Source organism: Drosophila gunungcola, assembly GCF_025200985.1.
Source record: "Drosophila gunungcola strain Sukarami chromosome 2R unlocalized genomic scaffold, Dgunungcola_SK_2 000004F, whole genome shotgun sequence".
Classification (NCBI taxonomy): domain Eukaryota; kingdom Metazoa; phylum Arthropoda; class Insecta; order Diptera; family Drosophilidae; genus Drosophila; species Drosophila gunungcola.
The window spans coordinates 4645772-4666298 of record NW_026453167.1 but is presented as its reverse complement, the minus strand read 5'-3'; the positions used below and the strand labels follow the sequence as shown (position 1 = coordinate 4666298).

The following is a 20527-nucleotide window of genomic DNA, read 5'->3' as shown; positions in this document are numbered from 1 at the left end:
CGTGAAGTCTACTTTAATTTGGATTATTTAGCGAAAAACCTTAGAAGAGTAAACGCAAAAAGATGTGGTTTAAAATCAGTTGCTATCTTATATTAGCATACAGTTTAGTTTATGCCCATAACGGTTTCTTGTCTAACATTCTTCATTCTTTAAAACTGGAGCTATCATATCGGTCCATTACTTTTAATTAGTGCTGGAGAAAATACTGATGCCTGTTGGCAGCAAAGTGACTTTGATCTTAGTTCTGCCTACTTGAACTTTAACGCAAATCAAAGCAACTACCTTAAGGGTCAAGTTAATAAGAAGATACTGGCTTTAGTTTGTCTGGATTCTGCGGAGGAGGGCATATTGATGGCCCTGTGTGAAAATCTTATGGATATGCGGGGCACTCCAGTATTATTCATGGTTCGACTGGAAACCAATATAAGCAGTTTGTTTGAGAAATGTCGCTCTAATCAGATGCTAAATGTTCTAGCTTTGAGTGTCTCGAATCGGGAGTTTGTGTATAGCTATAATGCTTTTCCCTGCTTTAAACTGGTTATGCGAAATACAAGCCAAGTGAGTAGGTTCTTTGAACCCCAAGTAAGGGACTCTCAAGGTTATCCTATATCCACCATTCCCTACAACATGCTGCCCCGATCTGTGATTTATCGCGATAAGGAGGGACGCCGCCACATGACTGGATACCTCACCCATTTCTACAGGAACTTTGCCAGCAGTCTGAACACCTCTCTACGGGTGCGTTGGGATCTGGTGCCGGAAAACGAAGCTCCCAGTGAGAATGTCACTTCCGCGTTGCTTCGCGATGGTCTGGTGGACTTTCCCCTAGTGCTGACCACACTTGCTCCGGAACCGTTTTACCCCAGCTATGTGGGCGAGATAAGCAGTTGGTTTCTAATGCTGCCCGTGGAGCCCGACATGCCACTCTCCAGTCTGTACTTCAACCTCAAGGGATGGCGATACTTCTTGGGCCTGATGATCATCTTGGCCCTACTGCTGGTCAATGCCCATCGTTTGGAGGCGGGCGAAGGACGCCTTACGCTGCGATGCGGTGACATCTTTGGGGATCATGTTCTGAGAGCCATCCTGGCGCAGTCCTTTGTCATGCCGCACAGACTATCATTGAGTCGAACTCTGCTGTACAGCCTGCTGATGATGGCAGGTCTAATAGTTAGTACATTCTATAGTGTCAATCTAGCAACTCTACTCGTCAATCCGCCAGCTGCTTACAGGATACTAAGCTACAACGATTTGAGAAGAACCCATGGAAAGATCTTAATCTCCCAGCAGGAACTGTACACCCTCAATCAATCGATTGGTAAAGATACTCTGGCAGAAAACCTAGACATCTTTGAGATAACCCCCTCCTTAGTGGAGTTTATGGCCAAAAGGAACGAGCTGAACACCTCCTTTGGCTATCCTGTAACCAATACTTTGTGGCCCCTTCTCCAACTGAAACAGATTAAATTGCGACGACCAGTCTTTCGAAAATCCAACGAAATAAGCTTCATACCGTTTATGCCAGTAACAATGCCGATGGCTAGAAATTCAATATATCGCGACGCCTTCAACAGATATCTCAGTCACACACTGGCCAGTGGCTTGTACAGTTTGTGGTTCAGGAGATCCTTTCACGAACTAATGGCCGTGGGCAAACTGAACTACAGTGTAGATCATTCAGATGGTGGCTACCACGATCTTATCTGGCAGGATCTGTACTACGTGTGGATTGCTTATATCGGTGGAACCATAGTCAGTCTTTTGGTACTGCTTCTTGAAACACTTTTCTTCAAGTGGCACCGAAGAATCTAATTTTAAACTATTTTGCATTAACTACAAAAAAAAGTATTTAAATTTAAACTCTATCAATAAATGTATAAATAAATACACCGCTGTGGTCGCAATTTCAAACACTTTTTGCAAAAGCATTTTTATTCAAGTTTCACATGTCTCTGCTCACTGCATCTTGATTTTCATCATTAAATGTTTTTCCTTTTTCTTGTTCATTTTCGCTTGGTTTTTTGTTTTTTGTTTTTTTGTTTTTAGGTTTGTTAATAAGTAGGTATTTGTAATATGTTATAATTAGGATTTTCGTTTCAATGGAATTACATATATAATGCATATATTATACGCCATCTGTGTCAGTATTATCTGTGCTTCGCGTGTGGGGTTCGCTAGTCATTAAAATGGGACTTTCGAGGGGGCACACACACCCCAGTCCAAGCAAAAAATGTAAAAATGTAAATAAAAACTAGGTTCTCGTGAGTAGAATCGAATGCAGGTGTTGTAATGTCTCATTTAGCAAATGGTGCAAAATCGAGTTAATTTGTGTTTGTGTTGCGGGTTCGAAATGGAATTCGTTATTTGTGTGTTGTGTTTATCAATTAAGATTTTTTAAGACTGAATTAACATTTCTTGTACTCTCTAAAAATTTAGCACTATAAAAGGGTTGTCCTTTGGGTTTTTTTTCATTTTCATTTTCGTTTTCATTTTCTTTTTGTTTGTCGTTTATTTTGTTTTTAGGTAAATTCTGCAAAAGCAATTACCAAAAAATTAAGTTTCAATTACAATTATAATTTCTAATAATAATAAGAAGTATGTCGCATTTGCTTGGCAAAGGAAAATAAATTTCATTTTCTTTCTTTTTTTGTTTTGTACATTTGTGTAAATATTATTCAATTGCATAATTTTCTTTTGTTTGTTTGTCTTGTAAATTCATATTGCATATGTTCTGTGTGAGTTAGAGTGTGGAGGCCTAATCCTACGTTTGTCCTGAAAACTAGAATCGTAATATCGGTCGCTCCCTAGGCAAAAAAACTTAAGATCAAAGGGAGCGAGCAACCTAAGCTCAAAATGAAATGTAATGGAAAATAAATATTGTCAAATGAGGGTTACATTAATTATGCCATCCTAAATATTGCCATCATTTATAACTATTTTTATGTAATTTAATTTTTTGTTCTTCTGTGGTACTGTTTTAACTATACAATGTGTGTATGTCTAGACGCAAAACTTGAATCTTACAAATTTTGAGTGAGTTTAGCATTGTTTGGTTTTTGGGTTTCTTAATATTTTTGTTTTACTCTTTTTCTCATTACTTTCGTTTTCTGTTCTTGGAAACATGTTAAAAATTAAGCTCAATAATCTTAAATTATGTATGTATTTGCTTTTATTTCGGTTTAATTTGCCATGGGCCGAACTTGTATACACGCCTGCCTTCAAAGTGATTTTTTCTCCTTTAGGGTTTTATTTCGTGCCTTGTATCCGTAATAATATTCTAAAAGATTTTAAACATTGCATTGTGTACACTCCTTGGATTGGTTATATTCAATTAGTTTTTCTTTTTTTGTTTGTTTTGTCGTTACATTACGGCTGTCTTTGCGGTCCTGTTTTGTGGTTTCATTTTCGTTTGTTGCTACTTGAAACAATGTACAATTAATTACAAAAATGTCTTGTAATTGCTAAAATTTTAATACTCATGTACTGCCCGCAGGAGCGGCTCTGGGCCCTCCTACTAATTATTTTTCTGTTCAGCTTCGATTTATTCCCTCCTCCGCATTTGCGTCTACTATATAAATTACGTGTAGGGTTCGCTTTCGCAATGCTTGCACTTGATTTCCTCGTCAAAAGTATTAGTTATAGCGTAGAGTGTGTGAGTATTATAAACGCTTTTTAACTACAGCGTGTAATGGGTTTTACGTTAAATATATATGTTTATGTATATACGTAGAGTGAGTGCTTCAATTGTTAATTGGGGTTACATCAATTGTATTTTTTCCATTTTTCCATTTTTGTTTTTTTGTGTTTTTTTGTTTTTTTTTTGTTTTGTAGCTTTAGTTTTGCTTTAATATATAATAGGTATGTGTAAATATTCATATGTTGCCCAGGACTCGGCTGGGCGTAGCTCTAGCTGCGATCGCGCGTTCTAGACTTAATGCCAAAGGGCGGGCCTGTGTGAACGTGGGCCTGGTGTGGGTAAATACAATTCGAAATACGTGTACGCAATGTGTTCTTTAGGCGAGAAGCTGACAGCGAAGCCTCTGCTCACTAAATTCAACAGTAAAGACAAACATCTAAGTCCAAAAAAACGCTAGTGAGTGCTAAGAAACTTTTGTCCTAATGCCTAGAAAATCCTTTCGATTGAGAGTTCCGTGTAATGCTTCTCTTTCTGTCTATGTTCCTCTGTGTGTGTGTTTGTGTGTTTCTATAAATTTCAACTGTGTTGCAACACTTTTTGCCTACTTCTAAATGTAAATGTGCAGGAGTAGCATCCTGCCCGCCTTCTTGCTGCCTGCTGCCTGATTTTTCGCTCAGCTGCTCGATACAATTTCTCGTAAATAACTATATAGGTTTATATATGGGTGTATATTGTATGTGTGTGGGTCTGAGTCAACTCCTAGCGATGTCCTTGGATCAGCTGCCTCCGCCGCCGCCGCATTCTTAGTAGTAGAATATCTGGCCGGCCTTCTGGCGCTTGCGCTCCTCCAGCTTGCGATTGATCTCCTGCTGCCGCTCGGCCTTGCTCAAAGCTCTTGCCACGTACAAGAACTTGTTGTCGCCCAGCTGCTTGCCATGCAGGCCAATCACGGCGGCCAGCGCCGACTGTGGATTCTCGAAAGCCACGAAACCGAAGCGCCGCGAGCGCCCCTCCTCGTCCAACATGAGCTGCAAGGATCGGAGATCGGATCAAATCGATGATACAATATAAACAAATCTAAAATCTGAACAGATGGGCCGCCCAGTGTAACTGCCCCCTAACTCCATGGGCATGCGCAGCAATGTGGCAAGAGCGGATTTAAGAGCGTGAGAAACTGTGCCACATGGTTGTCGTCCAACCACCCGGCCCAACTCACACCCCCGCTGGCCAAACAAGGTGACCAGAAGCAAAACCAACTAAAAACAACGTACCTTGTGACTGGTGATGCGACCGTAGGGCTCGAACATTTCACGCAAATGCTGCTCGGTGAACTCCTCGCTGAGGTTCTTCACGTACAGATTCTTGAAGTGCGTGGCCTTCTCCTGCTCCCGGTCCCGCCGTGGTATGAACTTGACCACGTGCACCTTCTGGTTATTGCACAGCATCCCGTTCACCTTCTCGATGGCCGCCCGGGCGGCCTCCTCCGAGTCGAAATGCACAAACCCATAGCCGCGCGAGTTGCCATCCTCGTCCTTGGCCACATTGCAGTTGAGGATGTTACCGAACACGGAGAACGTGTCGTACACCGCCTTGTTGTCGATGGATCGCTCCAGATTCTTGATATAGATCTTGCCGCTGTCCGGGGAGCTGTTGCCACCGCTGCCGCCGCCACCGCCGGTGGAGCCGCTGGCCAGGGCACCGCCACCCACGCCCACGCCCACACCGACATTGGTCGAATGCGAGGAGCTGGACGTGTGCCCGCTGCCCAGGGAGTTGTGGCCGCCATGTCGGCCAAGGACGGCGGCGGCCGCCAGGTGATTGCTGGCCGCATGTCCGCCGCCGACGTGGCCCAGGTGACCGGCGGCGGCGGCATGGTGGTGCAGCTGCTGCTGGTGGTGCGCCGCGGCCAGCGTGTGGTGGTTCAGGGCCGGCTGCTGCTGGTGGTAGTTCGCCGGATTGCCGCGGAACGTCATCGAGTTGACGAACATGATGGCTGCTGGCTGTTTGTGGTGGAGCGTGGTGGCGGCTAGTGGAGTGCTGTTGGTGCTGTAGGTAGCGGTGGCTTCTGCGTTCTGGTGGCCGTGGCTCTGGCTCTGGATCTGTACGCCGCTGTAGAAGTGCCCGAGAATCTTGAAGGCTGTCTGTGTGTTCCGGTCCTGTTCCTTGTCGGCTCCTCGCACTACCTAATTGCGGCGGGTTCCGATTGGGAGTCATTATTTCCAATCTGATTCGATGAAATGTAAGCACTTACCAGGTCTTGCAATTGCACACAAAATATGACCAAAAAATCGCGGTGTTCTCTGAAAAAATCGTTTTTCTCTCGCCCAGACTCTTTTCACCGTTCTCTCGCTCTCGCTTTTGCTCTTGCTCTTTCGCTCTTTTGTACTTTTTCTGGGGGCTTTCACTTTTGGGCCGTCGCTGCGTTTTTTTTCTTTTGGGAGCTCTTTTTGTAGTTTTTGCGTTATCACTTTCTGGTTTTCGTGGGTGGCACCTAAACTAGATTCTTCAGCAATTGGAGCAGTATAAAAACCAGGTTTCGCAGCCTCGACGGTCGCCCTTTATTATTTAATTGTATTATATGCAAAAATTGTCGCTTCTTGCAAGAGCTAGAGCTGGAAACAAAATCGATGGCACTATCGATTACATCGATGATTTTTGCACTGCTTCATACATCGATGTTTTTCTTAAAACAATCGATTGATTTTAAGAATAATTAAAGAAAATGAATAATTGTTACATTCCAAGCCGGAACATATATTATAAATTAAAACATCAATGGTTTTCGCAAAGCAGTCACATTTTCATTTGGCTGCGCCTTCTCCTCTCTAATATATCGATTGTTTTGGGGCGCCTGCCTGCCTATCAAACTGCAACTACAATAACGTTGAACACTTGTTTACTTCAAATGCAATAATATAACTAATTTTGGGAGATTATGGACCTGGATTCGATACCAGCGAGTCCTGAGACCCGGGAGGATAATGCCTCCATATCCACACAACATATCCGAAACAGAGAAACCTGTAAATATGGAAACCCGGCAGATAAATCAGGAAATCAGAGATTTCCGGCCGACGAGTTGGCCAGTATATATAATGCCGATCGTCAGGACAGTTTGCATGCTCTGCGATTGCAAAGACAAGATCGGGTAGTGCCTGCCACCAGTGAATTTGTCTGCTTGAAGGACCTCCTGCTTGCCCAATCCGATCCCACGCCCGGAGAGGAAATCGTCCAGATGATCCTGAGAGATTTCTGCTCATCTCCTACCTACGTGGAGGAGGAGGATGTTCCCACCTGCGAATCCCCGCCATGGTTCAGATTTCGCAAGAAAAGGATTAGATGCTACAGTAGGAGAAGAGTTTCCCAAATGGAGGATTTTGCTGCGGCCGTAGAAAACGAAGAAGAGGATCGCCTAAGCTGCTCCTCAGATCTCTCCGTGCAGGAGGATCTCAATAATGCCTCTTCCACAGCCGCCGTTTGCAACTTGGATGCCAATACATCGCAGAAGATACATGAGAACTTACAAAATCTAAGTCAATACTTTTCCTTAAGCAACACCAGTCCTTATCCCAATAATGCCCAAACACCTGCTGTCCAATCAAGGATAGATCTTCCTCCTAAGTCTCGGCGAGATTCGGAGAAACCTTCGTATTCCCGGGAACACAGCAACAATTTTTCAGATAAGAATTCATCTGCGGAGTGTACCCATACTGAATTAATCAACCTAAAAAATGACCTTCTCGAGATCGGCTTCACTTTTGAAGCATCTCAAAACTGTGATATTAAGCCTCAAGGTAGGGAATTTAATTAAACTTTATAAAAAGCATTCATATTTCTAAACTTTTGTTTCAGGACTCTTGGCTGACACTCTATTTGGCGATAGTAGAACAACTACCACATTCATGCACTCTCAACTTGGTAAAATAACAAAACGTTTCCCATAGGAAATAGTCAAGTAAAGCCCGTCTTCCCTTACAGATATAAAATTGTGCGACGATTGGTCTGACGCAGATTCCTTCATGGAACAGTACAACACAGAAAAGATGTCTTTGGATGGTGAGGATTCTAAACCAAAGACCACTTTGACAAATCAAATTAAAACGGAAACAGTAGATGTAAAGGAGGAAAACGCAGACACCCTTATATTAGACGACATCCCAATCAGCGAATGGCAAACTCCAATGGATATCCCCGAAGAGTCCATTCATGAAACCAAAAAGCCAACCCAAGAAATTGTAAAGTTAGAGCCAAGCGAAGTGATTTCTCAGAAAATTCCTAAGGATACTGTTCAAAAAAGTACCTCCCAAGACGCTGATGACACGCAGTTCCTGAAAGGAATCCAACTTGACGACTGGCAACCATTGGAGATTCCAGAATTTATTGGATTTCGAACAGCGTCCAACAAACAAATTGAGGTTTCCAAGGAAATGCAAGATCGAGCTGCCAAGTTGCTGGCTGACTTTAAAGAAGATGAAACACATCAGCAGAAGTATGAACCAGATAGCGTTGAGCCGAAGGTGTCAGAAGAGTTTGTTGGTTTTCGAACAGCCTCAAATAAGCCAATTGAGATCACTGAAGAAATGGAAAGTAAAGGAGCCATGTTCATAGCACAGTTTAAAACTACAGAACAACCAAGTCAATCAAACGACGACGTGATTCTTCAGGGGATTGCTTTCAGTGAATGGCAGCCAATGGTTATTCCAGATGATGTTCCAACTACCTCGAAAAAGCTTACTGCAGTACCTGAACAGATCAAAACCCAGCAATCATATCATAGAAATGAGGCTGAGCTTCCTGAAGGAAAGACCCCTACTAAAAAGCTGTCGATGAACATTCCTCAGCTTGTTGGCTTTCGAAAAACGGCCTACAAGTTTTTAGAAGTGTCTGAGGAAATGAAAACAAAAGGCAATAAGTTAATCGATGAAGTTGAATCCGGTTTATATCAACCTAGTCAGAAACGTAAATCAAGGACTCAAGAGCATTCAGAGAATCTAAGCCAATGCGCAAGTGAAACCGAGTTTGTGGGATTCCGAACAGCTTCAAATAAGCCCATTGAAATATCAGATGAAATGAAAAAGAAAGCTGCTAAGTTGATAGCTGAGGTTGAGGCTGGAGAAATGAATCAAGAAATCTCTAGTGCGTCTCATGAAACCATTAATGAACCCATATTTGAAGGCTTTCGCACAGCCTCAAATAAACAAATTGTGGTTTCTGAAGAAATGAAAAACAAAGCTCTGCAATTAATGGCTGAATTTAAATCTGAAGATTCAAATCTGCAAAACAATTGTATAGTAAATCCAATTGTTGATCCAGCCTGTGTAGGCTTTTGCACAGCTGCAAATAAACCAATTGTGGTGTCTGAAGAAATGAAAACTAAAGCTGCCAAATTTATGGCAGAAGTCCAAGCAGAAGAAATCTCTAAAGAAATGCCTTCTAGAGATTGTCACACAGACAAAAACTTAACAAGACAAACCGAATATACTTCAGAATGCTTTGGGTTTCGAACAGCTTCTAATAAGCGCATAGAAATATCCGAGGAGATGAGAGTTAGAGCTGCCAAATTGATGGCTGATGTGGCCGTAGTGATGCCACCTGAAATTCCTAGGTGTAAACCCACAAATGTAGCTGGTAAACCTAAAGAAGGTGACTCGGACTCTACAGATAGTGCTTCTGGTGAAGAGTTCCATGGTTTTCCAATAGACGATGACTTGCCTTTTCCAATGGAGGATGACCTTTTCAACGACTCTGTTTTTCCCAGGCTATCCCAGAGAACCCAAAACATGTCCAATAGTGCCGATAACCCAAGTGTGGTCACACCCAAGCACAGAAGAGACACCTCCGATGGCATTCCATCGAGTAAGAGGCGCCGCAGCGAAAGAAACTCGCCAGCACAACAAAATCGTCCCCAGTGTAGCAGGCAACTGCAAAAGACTACCTCGTGCCACAGTGCTCTGACGCCGCAGGATATCCACGCCTCGTTATCACAAGCGCTACTGGACAAGAGCAGCACGACTTCCGTGATAGCTCGCCGGAATTTGTCTCTTAGCAAAAGGAGCAAGCGGATTAGCACGCCAACTGGAACTTCTGCGGAAAGTGCTGCCACTCCGGTTAAACCACGATTTGCTCCCATGCCAACTTTCACCAGTACGCCGCTCGCTGATAGAAATGTTAATCTGGCCAAGGAGTCCACGAACATAAGACAGAATGCAGAGGATATGTCCCCAATTTGCATGCCTCCCAATAAATCTCGAAGACTTGGCTTGAGTCGGAGCCGCTATTAGACTAATCCCTTCTGAATATAAATCGCCGGTAGGTTTATATTTCTTAGATTTTTTTTTTCGTTATGTAAGTTAAACAAAACATTTATTAAATTCGTTTATTCATTGAAAGTTTTAGTTAAATGGGCTCAACAGGATTAAGTTATAGACTTATAATAATAATCATCAAGCATCAAGACAATTAAAATTGTCAAACCCTTGTTTTGTTACATACATAAAGTATATGTGCTGAATACATAGTGGCGCTTTTAGGAGCTGCTAGTTGTGGAAAAACTGAAAGGGGTTTTATTATTTTGTTCATTTGAATCGGCAAAACTGTTTTTTATAATACACAAATTATTAGATTGAATGTATTGCTATAGATATTTCGTTAAATGCTGTTCAGATGTGTTTGGTTTGTTGCATAAACTATTCAGATAACGATAAAAACAGAAAAAGTAGAGTTTTGTAGGAGCCCAGGGCTAAGCGAATTGCTAAGGCGGAATTTTAAACTAACAGCTTCAGTCTAATTAATGCCTCTTACTACAATATCGGCTATTGGCTACCTCCAGGAAGAAGACCACAAGAGAGACCGTAATGCCCACAGCCCACAATCCAAAGGCAAAGAAGTAATACTGGAGGTCGAATGCCTTCGCCGGCGGTTCATTATCCCGCATCAGGGTATACACTCTCAATTGAAGCAGCTCACGAAAGGAGTCCGCCTTCATTTTGATGTTAATACCGTGCTCCTGCAGACGCCTCATGAAGTCGCTGGTCATTTGCAGATATGGTAAACTCTTGGCCACGCAATAGGATTCGAGGGCATGGCCCACACTCTGACGAATGATGTAAAAGCGCGGCGTCTTCAGCAGATACTGCTGCATCAGGATCAGCTCCAGGCGATCCTCGTACAACACATACATATAGTTCTTGTTGAGGCCATCTCGATTTGCTGTCAGAAAGGTGGCATTGAGGGTCAAGCTGTTCCGTCGAAGAGCTTCGGGAAGAAAGGTTTTCGCCAGCATTTGGATCCTGTAGAAATCGTCCTGCAGACTGGGGTACGGAGCATTGGCCAGATCCGCCAGAGTATGGTACTCCTCTTCGTACAATCCCGATGTCAGGATGCTGGACAGCGTGGCCAGATAGACGTTGGTGAGTACAAAACCACTGATTGTTAGAACAACATGAATGAGTACATCTCTCCAACCCGTCACCCTGATTGTTTGGTGGCAGTTATACAAGATGTGGCTGAGGCTATACAGTAGGCACTTCCCGATCTCGATTCGTGCCCTTCCCGAGGTCAGATACAGCATTAGGGAGCCATAAAAGACGGTCAAAGCCACGACCAACCACAGAGTCCAAGTGAAGGGTCGGGAGAAGTACAGATAGCTAGAAATTGGTCGGGCATGTGGGACTATGAAGTACTCGGTAAGGATCGAAAGAGGTGCTGTGTGTGGCACCTTGAACCAGATTTCCAATGGTGTAAAATAGCAAACAACATCGATATCTTTCGTCATCAGCATCTCCACGATGGCTTCATATGCTTCGTGTTCAGGTACATCGGGCAAGGGTACACTCTCAAGAGTGGCATTGTAGCGATACGTAAACTCCTTGACAGCCGTGAACAAATATCCTGCCCGAACAAGATCACCTTGATCGTTGTGGTACTCGAAATCGCGAGGCGCTATTTTGGATCGAAGAGTGCGAATGGGAAAGCCCCGAAAATTGCGAATAATCCCTCTTGTATTGAGATACTCGGAGATATTTGAGAGCTTAATAGGTTGGATGGATGGATATGGTAGGTAGCTGTTGAAGTCCTGGCCGTAAATCAAAATCACATTAACGAAACCCTTTTTAAAGCAGTAGCTGTAGAAGTCCTCTTTTAGAAACAATGGTTCCCCTTTGCTCATAAATACTATATGCAGCTCATGAAGTCCGTCCAACAAATTGGGCAAGAAGTTGGCCACTTTGGGGTCCAGTCCAGAGTCCTTTAGATCTACTATGATTAGAGCTCGTTCCGTAAAATGTCCACGTATTCGAAGATTCTCACTAGCTTCAATTTTTGAAGTAAGTTGAATTCTGGGTATGTCCACATGGTCAAAACTGCCAAAATCCTCAAAATCAATAAACACATTGAGTTTTGTTCGAAGAGCCTGATTAAGTTCATAAATCACTTGGCTGGGTTCCGAATTTGGAGCACCAAACACACGGATAATGGTAATAACCGACGCCAACATAAGTGAGAACATTTTGATAAACACTAAGCTGTGAAAATAAGCTTTTATAGGTTTGGTTTAATGCTCACATGACATGACACTATCCTTTGCTACAACATTTGTTATGATAATTGACTGGCCAACAGGGGCACAAAAACAATGATTACTTCAAAAACATTATGAAATGAAACGCGTATAAATTAGTCGTAATTGCCTTTTGCTTTTAATTGAATTAAATGTTTTTATAAGTGACTTGCACAATTAAAAAGACTCCCCCAAAAAGACCACGAAAGACAAAGCCATTCCAAGCGTCCACAAACCAAAGGCGAAGAAGTAGAACTCGAGGTCAAATGCCTTGGCCGGCGGCTCATCATCCCTCATCAGGGTATATATTCCCTGCTGGATCAGCACCTGAAATGTGTCCGCCCTCATTTTGATGTCAATCCCGTGCTCGTGGAGTCGCCTCATGAACTGACTGGCCATTTCGAGGTATGGTAAACTCCTAGACACGCAGTGGGCTTCGAGGGAGTAGCCTACTGGCTGACTCAGTTTATAAAAGCGCGGCTTTTTGAGCAGTTCCTGCTGCCTAAGGACCATTCCTATTCGATCATCCGATATCCAGTACATATAGCTCTTGTTGAGGCCATCGCGATAGGCCGTCACAATAGATACGTTTAGAGAAATGCTGTTTCTACGGAGAGCCTCCGGCAGAAAGGTAAATGTTGTATAATACGTCCAGTGGAACTCGTCGTGCAGACTGATAAACGGGGATTTGGCCAGGTCCTCCAGTGTATCGTACTCCTGTTCGTACAATCCCGATGTCAGGATGCTGGACAGCGTGGACAGATAGAGATTGGTGAGTATGAAGCCACAGCTTGTTAGAACTATGTGAATCGATATGGCTCTCCAGCCTGTGTTCCTAACTTTTTCATGGCAGGTATAGAGGATGTGGCTGAGGCTATACAGTAGGCACTTCCCGACATCGATTTGCTTCTCTCTCGAACTCAGATGCAATGTCAGAGATCCGTATAAAACAGTTGAAGCTATGACCAGCCAAAGAGTCCAACTGAAGGGTCGCGAGTAGTAAAAATAGCTGGAAATGGGTATGGCATGGGGCACCATAAGGTGAGAGGTGACGATTGAAAGAGGCTCTGTGCTTGCAACAGACCACCCCAACTCCTTGTAGAAGCAGATTATGTCGATTTCCTTTTTGCTCAGCATTTCCGCTATGGCAAGGTATGCAGCGACATTAGATCCTTTGGGCGATTCCTTACTTATAAGTGTAGCATTATAACGAATAGTAAACTCCTTAACAGCCGCAAATACATATCCTGCCCGAACCAGCTCATTTTGGTCGTTGGAATACTCAAAATCGCGAGGAATTCCTTTGGTTCGAATAGTGCGTATGGGATAGCCCCGAAAATTGCGAATAATCCTTCTTGTATCGAGATACTCGGAGATATTTGAGAGCTTAATAGGTTGAATGGATGGATAGGGTAGATAGCCGTAGAGATCCTTGCCGTGAAGCAAAATCACATTAACGAAACCCTGTTTGTAGCTGTAGGTAAATAGGTCCTCTTTTAAAAACACTGGTTCCTCCGTGCTCAAGAATACAATATATAGCTCATGAAGTTCGTCCAACAGATTGGGCAGGAAGTCCGCTACATTGGGGTCTAGTCCTGAATCCTTTAGTTTTACTATGATTAGAGTTCGTTCTGTAAAACGTCCACGTATTCGAAAATCTTTAATATCTTCACATTCCAAAGTGAGTTTAAGTTTGGGTGTGTCCAGATTGTAAAGTGTATTATAACTGCCAAAATCCTCGAAGTCTATGAATACATTTAGTTCTATTTTAAGAGCCTGATTGAGTTCATTAATAACCACGTAGGAATCCGAATCAGGAGCACCAACGAAACGAAAAAGAACCGATGCTAACAAAAATAGTAACATTTTGATGGTTAAGCGGAGGCAAAATGAAGCTTCTAAAAGTTTGCTGTCTAAAAGCAGACGGAAAAAATAAGTAGCGCACCTATCATTATCTTTTTAATGGGATTATCTAATGCATCTAAAACCGTTTTAGTTGATAAACTGCTGCGGAGGTAGTATTACTATAATATCGACTCATTTACACCTTCACGAAAAAGAACCATCACAATAAAGCCGAGGTCGTAAAACAATAAGGTTCATTATCCGGGATATATGTTTCCTGCTACATCAGACACCAATGAGTGCAAATTCTAGTAAAATTCCCTGTAAGTAAATTTTAATTTCAATTCATACGCTAGAACTAATCGTAAATTGGGATAAATTTTTCTTTTTTTTTATATAAAATGCAAAGACGTAAATTGAAAATAGGGAAATTTTACATTGCTAGGTATTTAAATGTTTAATTGGGCGCCATTTCCGAGTACTTTTTCAAACCGAACCTTTCCAGCACTGCCAGCAGTTCCATCGATACTTTCCTCCAGTGTTGGTCGTTACCCAGCACTACCATATGTGCAGTTATTATTCCCATTCCAGTTGGTAAGAAAAAGTTAATTGTTACGCTGCAGGGGTAAAAGTGTACTATAATTTAATTACAAAAACAATTGACATGCACGGGAAGCACGTTTAAGTGAAAAGTTTTGGAAGGTAACGCCATTAAATTGATGTACGCCCACAAACTGTGTTTGTTTACGCCTTCAATTGGAAAAACAACAACAAAATGGGAAAGTTGTGTTTACGTTTTTGAAAAGAAGAAAAAACGGAGCTCCAAACGGAAACGACCTTGTAATTAATTTTGATAAGCCCTCTATTTGTCGAGACGATAATTAAAACTTGTCGTCTTGTTTAGGTTTTTGATAATCGCGTTTTTATGTCAAAATACTTATACAGAAAACTTGGGGGCTTAGGTATGTATGTATGTATGTGTATATGGGAATTAATTGGGGTGGACATTGTGGGGCTTTGATTTCTTTTTGTTTTCTTTTGATTTCTTTTTTATAGGATTTGCGTTTACTGTCAATCGAATAACTTTGCTTTGCCAACGACTCCAAAATTGAAATTGTATTACAATAAAGTAAAATTACATTTGGTACCAGTTTCATATACCCAGTACGTACCGCCCGTTTTCCAAGCTCTCTCTTTTTTTTTGCCGCTCTCGCCAACTTAAACCCACTTTATCGGAATCGTGCAAACATATATACAGTCCATATACTATATTGCTCGATTGCGGCTGGTAAATAAATTAGTCTCAGCTGAGTTCGTTTTGTTTAAAAACAGTTCTCTTCGTTCTCTGTTCAGATCTGTTTGAAAGACACGTCAACGGTTGTAGACTAAAATAAAAATCTTTAAAAAAATATATATTATTTGAAAACAAACTTGGATCTCCGCAGCTCAAATCAGACTCAATCCGAAACCATGTCCGACGACTTCGATGGCTGCGAGTGCGTCTGGTCGCAGGAATATGCGATGCAGCGCCTTATCAACTTTGTAGGTTGCAGCATTAATGGGACGTCTTCTTTTCTGATCCTATATCTTTTCCTTGCAGATACGGCAGAACCAGAATGCCTGCACAGATACTGAGTGCTTCGATGGTGAGTTCTACCATGGTGTCTCCTAGAAATTCAATCTATTAGCTTAATGTTCTGTGTTTGAAGAAAAACTTTATTTTGCTTTATTTTGTTATCAAACAAATTTTTTTTGTTGAAAGACTTTTTTTAAACTTTTTTCTTATCAGCAGAAAATTGCAAGCATATTTAAAATAACACTATAAATATTAATCAGAGCTATTCATAAATATCCATTTATGAATTAAGCTAAGATCAGCTTTTTATTCTAAATCAAATAATATATTTAAATACCTATTTTGATAACGATCGGACAAATGTTACGGTTACAAAAGTTTCTTTAGTTAGCCTTCTCAGTAGATGGTCCCCAAAAAGTATGCAACAATTGTACCTATATTGCAAAGGACTTTTAAGTTAACCAATACAACCCATTTTTCAGTTTCCGGACGCTCGACGCAGCAGGCACAGGCCGCAGGTCGCGACGATGGCAGCGGCTTCTCCGTCGCAATGATCTTTCTGATCGTTGCCATGTTCATGTACATACTGAATCCGAGTACCTGGGGCCACTTGACCAGCAGCACCAAGCGCGCCGGCGGCAGACGTGACAATAATCAGGACGGATCGCCGCCTCCTCCGCCGGCTATCAACTAGATGTGGCCGCGGATGCTTGCTTCTGCCAAAACCTGAGCTTCTACAACACAATTCGCAATACGCATTTCCTTTTTTTGTTATTTCTCCAGCAAAAGAGAAAGAAAATTCTTCACTAGAGCCTAGATGGCGGATCGAACCAGAGAAATTCAATTGGTTAAATCCCTTAGCACGTTTACACAGATTAGAAAAATTATACATACCTTACATTGTACAAAACGCAAGACCGCATACACAAAAAACAAAACACAGGCTTATTAACTAACATATTTGGAAATTTTTAAAAATAGACTTTGGAAAACATGTTTCTGTTGTCTATTTGGTTTTTACAAGAGGCTTTAAAACATTTAAAATATTGTACAATTGGTGGGCGGGATGAGATGTGGTTTGCATATGTTTGTCCATGGGCTTGTCAGTTCTCATTTTGCAGTTTAACCATCTTTTCGCGCACGTTCTTCAGCAGACCCTTCATTTGTTCGTATTTCCCGGTGGAGTCGGGCAGGTTCTCAAAGTTAATGACATCGCTGACGCCCACCTTGAAGTTGCTGCCCACGGGCAACTTGTCGTAAACGGAGAATTTCAGCAAGGGCGTTCCCTCATAGGAAGCCTTGAAGGGCGTCGCAGGAGCTGATTGCGTTTGTTCCATCTCTTGGGACTTCACTGCAGGCTCGGCCACCTCAGAGGTGTCATCCAGGTCAGTCTGTGATATAGAATCGTTTGCCGTCGTGTTCAGTGAGGTGTTGCACTCCAATTGCTGCAAAAGCTTCTCCTGCTGAGCCCTCAAATCATCTAGACTTGGTGATGGCGAGCGTGCCTCCTGCTCATCTTCCAATGGCGGGGGTGGTGGTGGCGGAGGCGTTGATGGTGGCAGCGGTGGATCCTCGGCCTCGTCCACCAGCTCCATGTCGCAGTCACCGAAGCTGGTCTGCTTCTCGCTGGGAACGGGCTCTTGGTCGTGGGGCGCTGGCAGATCCACCAGCTTCTTGCGCTTGTAACCGTTGGTCACGTTTTCGCCCAGCAATTTGATAAAGTTCGCCTTGGATTGGCTCTCTTGAAATGGCGGTACATTGTGGTGTTTAAAGTCCTTGGGGGTTAAAGGTTTTTAAAAGAGTCTTGGGCATAGCTGTAGCTTATATTTACATCGAAAAACTTTTCAGCGGGCTGGACATTGAAGCCAGGAAACTCGACTATTTTGTTGATGTCGAACTTAAAGGTGTCAGACTCTCCATCTTCGTCGTCGGATTTGATGACCTCGGTGCCCTGCAAGAAGGTTAGTTAGCATTTAGCTAATAGCGTAGTTGTCAGTCTCACATCTGCATTAAACAGGGCTATGCCCGAGCCCTGGACCTTGGCGTCCTCCAGCCAGGCGGGCGGATAGCCCAGCACCCTGAGGCGGTAGAACATGAATGGCAACTGGACGCGACTGTAGCCCATGGCATGGCGCGTTTTGGTGCTGATCTTCCCCGGGCGTATGTGACCGAAGCGCTGCTCTGCGTCCACGTGATACCGCTCCATGCGGTGGCTGTTCTTTTGGCGGGCCCGCATTATCTTGGCATTGTTTCTGGGTTTGGGACACTCGCGCAGAGAGTGATCTGTGTCGCCGCAATTGAAGCACGAGGATTGCGCCTTGGGCCGGAAGCACTTGTTGACCGCCTCGGCCTTGAGTTTCTTCCGCGCCTCCGTCTGCTCGTCCAGGATGTCTGAATTGCAGCGTTTGTAGGAGGGAACTTGGGAGGCATTTAGCTTGGCCACCGGCTGAGTGTCGATCATGAAGAGATCCTCAGTGTCCGCAGCATCTTCACTCCTCTCAAAGGCAGCTATTACCAGTTCTTCTTGATTAACCCTGAAATCCAATTCCTTTTCCGCATAAGTGTGTTCCAAAACCTCCAGCATTTGCTTCTGCAGACTGGCGAAGTGCTCCTCATTGCCGAATCTCACCTCGAAAACCAGGTTATCCCCATCGTCTTGCGTGGTATGCTGAAAGAGACGTTTGCTGACTTGATCGGAGTAATGGATATATAAACAAGCACGCACCTGACTGACATTGTTTGTTACAATTTCCTCATTTTTGGCGGCAGGTTCGACCTCTTTTGGGTCAATTCTTCAGGCGGCACGAACTCCACTTCATCCTCCAGCTCTCCGTCTTCCACGTCGTCCTCCACGATCTCCACGCTGTTCTGCGAATCGTCTAGCAGTATTACGCTGTCGTCCATATCTGTTTAAATCTATATTTTCTCTGATAACACAGATTTGTTTGCAAAACAATTTGTTTTTTCTCCCTTGTTTAGCAGGGTTGTCGTGTTTACACAAAACAAACGCATAATCAAACCAGTGTTGTCTTCGATTGCTGGATGCGATATTTGTTATCGGTATGTGATATCGATAGTGTGTTTTTTATTTTTTAAAACGTTGCCTACTTTTGGCCCGTTTTTAATTTGGAATGTGAAGAAATTTAAACTTTTTCACGAGCAACAAAAATATGAAATTTTATTGCAACGGCTTCCAAACTAAAAAGATATGAAGCAATTAAAAATACAAGTTTGGTTTTAAAAGAAATATTATATTTTGATTTGGCAGACGGTAAAAAAATTACTTCAGTTTGAATTACCTTATATTCAAAAATTAAAATAAATGTAAATTACTATTTATTATTTTTAGTTTTTATTTAAAGAAAAAAAAGCATTTTAATAATTTTAACGTTTTATACAAAGAATTATGGTTTAATAAATAAGTAACACTTAGCTTACTTTAATAGGGAATTCAAAGGAAATTAAAGCTAATTTAGATTTAATTTTTTTTGTATATTTACTTATTTTTTAATTTCAATGCTTTATAAATTTGTGATTTTTTTATAATTAAAAAAAGATTACCATGTAATGTAATAAGATTAACAAAATTTAAAAATTGAATGATTTTATTTAAATCTTTAAACCCAAAACACCATTAAAATAGGAGCTGTTTATTTTTACTTCCGCCTTCGGATTCAGAAATTATGTCAACTTATCTCCACACATTAGGCATGCGAATGGAAAGCCTTGATTCTCGGGAGCAAAAGACGTCAAGTCATGTCTGATTTGAATCTCGCGGATCGCCTGCTGAATGCCAACTCAGATCGATCATGAATAAATGTCGCGCAGAATTACGAGAAGGAAAACCCTGCCTGGCCGGTAATTGTGAATTCAGCATACACTCGGGGAATTCTTCCGACAGAACGCGTGGAATGCCGCCGCCTGCCGTATGAAGAGTTTCGATCGATTCGATCGACTAAAATTTGAATAAAAGCTCGCCAAGATCGGGCAGCAGGTGGTGCATGCCAATGAGGTCGGGAAACGGGAGCATCATCCACCATAAATAGATGCCTTCTTCCCTGGGCCGCCACACTCACAATGGATCTGCCCAAGAGTAACCTGCTGCTCCTGGCCATCGGATGTGCCTGTCTATGTGCCTGTGGTGTCCAGGGCACCCTGACCATCCAGAAAACCAAGCCAGCTCTTCCGGATCCCAGTCAGCTGCTGGCCAAACTGCCACCAAAGCCCGCCTTTCTATCGGATCCCAGTCAACTACTGGCCAAGTTGAGCAAACCGAAACCCATGCTGGATCCCAGTCAGCTGCTAGCCAAGTTGCCACCAAAGCCGGAATTCTTGAAGGATCCCAGCCAACTGCTTTCCAAATTTGTCAAACCAAAGCCCGTGTTTGTGAAACCCGTGATTGTTAAGCCCGTAGTGGTGATTAAGCCCGTCGTCGTCGGCGGAGGAAGTGGGGGAGGTGGAGGAGGAGGTGGAAATGGTCATGGTCACGGGCACGGACACGGTCATCATGGCAAGGATAAGCTAAAACTTTAGGTAGCTATACGAACGATAACGAATGAATTAAGGTAAAATATAAATAAACCAATTGGCTTAAATCAAAAATATTGTATTAACTATTGATAATCATAAGTTAAATGCTTGTTCTACTAAACAAGCAAATACAAAAATAAATGTATAAGTACACTTTTGAAATCAATCACGTGTTTTTTTAAATCAAAAAATAAAATAATTATTTCGTTATTTAAAAACAAGAATAATAACTACATAGATACAAGTAGTTGCTTTATGGTTTTTGTACTTTAGGTTTGCTTAAATAGTTTTCACTGTTAAAGACACATTAGTTGGTTTAATACTATATTTAATATTAAATTACCATCCATAAATTTAGTAGCTAAATACGTGGTGTTCCATA

General features: G+C 42.4%; 8 protein-coding genes across 19 annotated transcripts; 4 read left to right on the top strand and 4 right to left on the bottom strand.

Moving 5' to 3' along the window:
• The first annotated feature begins 378 nt into the window (after positions 1-378).
• On the top strand, positions 379-1812 carry LOC128254026 (uncharacterized). Its single transcript, XM_052982792.1, has one exon. It carries the CDS (start codon positions 379-381, stop codon positions 1810-1812), a length of 1434 nt encoding a protein of 477 aa, XP_052838752.1.
• Positions 1813-3335: 1523 nt separating this feature from the next.
• Positions 3336-6269, bottom strand: LOC128254387 (polyadenylate-binding protein). Its single transcript, XM_052983465.1, has 3 exons — positions 5889-6269; positions 4909-5820; positions 3336-4665 (listed from the first exon to the last, which is right to left on the bottom strand). The coding sequence occupies exons 2-3, from the start codon at positions 5623-5625 to the stop codon at positions 4441-4443; spliced, it is 942 nt and encodes a 313-aa protein (XP_052839425.1). The 5' UTR covers positions 5626-5820; positions 5889-6269; the 3' UTR covers positions 3336-4440.
• A 228-nt stretch (positions 6270-6497) lies between these two features.
• Positions 6498-14435, top strand: LOC128253752 (breast cancer type 2 susceptibility protein homolog). Of its 6 annotated transcripts, none has more exons than XM_052982414.1 (7): positions 6498-7431; positions 7484-7555; positions 7616-9946; positions 10467-11046; positions 12360-12966; positions 13999-14130; positions 14191-14435. In XM_052982414.1, the coding sequence occupies exons 1-3, from the start codon at positions 6573-6575 to the stop codon at positions 9916-9918; spliced, it is 3234 nt and encodes a 1077-aa protein (XP_052838374.1). In that variant the 5' UTR covers positions 6498-6572; the 3' UTR covers positions 9919-9946; positions 10467-11046; positions 12360-12966; positions 13999-14130; positions 14191-14435. The 6 variants fall into 6 exon arrangements, with proteins under 6 accessions (XP_052838374.1, XP_052838372.1, XP_052838376.1 ...); XM_052982412.1 differs by having other exon boundaries at positions 11128-12966; XM_052982416.1 differs by having other exon boundaries at positions 7490-7555; positions 10467-12966.
• On the bottom strand, positions 10425-12206 carry LOC128254025 (uncharacterized). The gene is made up of 2 exons (XM_052982791.1): positions 12200-12206; positions 10425-12154 (listed from the first exon to the last, which is right to left on the bottom strand). The coding sequence occupies exons 1-2, from the start codon at positions 12204-12206 to the stop codon at positions 10425-10427; spliced, it is 1737 nt and encodes a 578-aa protein (XP_052838751.1).
• LOC128254024 (uncharacterized) lies at positions 12372-14604 on the bottom strand. The gene is made up of 2 exons (XM_052982789.1): positions 14532-14604; positions 12372-14107 (listed from the first exon to the last, which is right to left on the bottom strand). The coding sequence occupies exons 1-2, from the start codon at positions 14602-14604 to the stop codon at positions 12372-12374; spliced, it is 1809 nt and encodes a 602-aa protein (XP_052838749.1).
• On the top strand, positions 14563-16609 carry LOC128253755 (small integral membrane protein 14). Of its 7 annotated transcripts, XM_052982421.1 has the most exons (6): positions 14814-14879; positions 14944-15001; positions 15096-15203; positions 15485-15581; positions 15640-15685; positions 16098-16609. In XM_052982421.1, exons 4-6 carry the CDS (start codon positions 15510-15512, stop codon positions 16307-16309), a joined length of 330 nt encoding a protein of 109 aa, XP_052838381.1. In that variant the 5' UTR covers positions 14814-14879; positions 14944-15001; positions 15096-15203; positions 15485-15509; the 3' UTR covers positions 16310-16609. The 7 variants fall into 7 exon arrangements, with proteins under 7 accessions (XP_052838379.1, XP_052838380.1, XP_052838385.1 ...); XM_052982425.1 differs by lacking the exon at positions 15096-15203 and having other exon boundaries at positions 14793-14879; XM_052982419.1 differs by lacking the exons at positions 14814-14879; positions 14944-15001; positions 15096-15203 and adding an exon at positions 14563-14633.
• LOC128253754 (zinc finger CCHC domain-containing protein 8 homolog) lies at positions 16561-18479 on the bottom strand. The gene is made up of 4 exons (XM_052982417.1): positions 18341-18479; positions 17618-18283; positions 17447-17566; positions 16561-17390 (listed from the first exon to the last, which is right to left on the bottom strand). Exons 2-4 carry the CDS (start codon positions 18197-18199, stop codon positions 16719-16721), a joined length of 1374 nt encoding a protein of 457 aa, XP_052838377.1. The 5' UTR covers positions 18200-18283; positions 18341-18479; the 3' UTR covers positions 16561-16718.
• Positions 18480-19634: 1155 nt separating this feature from the next.
• LOC128253930 (chorion protein S38) lies at positions 19635-20311 on the top strand. The gene has a single exon (XM_052982642.1). The coding sequence runs from the start codon at positions 19693-19695 to the stop codon at positions 20146-20148; it is 456 nt and encodes a 151-aa protein (XP_052838602.1). The 5' UTR covers positions 19635-19692; the 3' UTR covers positions 20149-20311.
• The last annotated feature ends 216 nt before the right edge of the window (positions 20312-20527 follow it).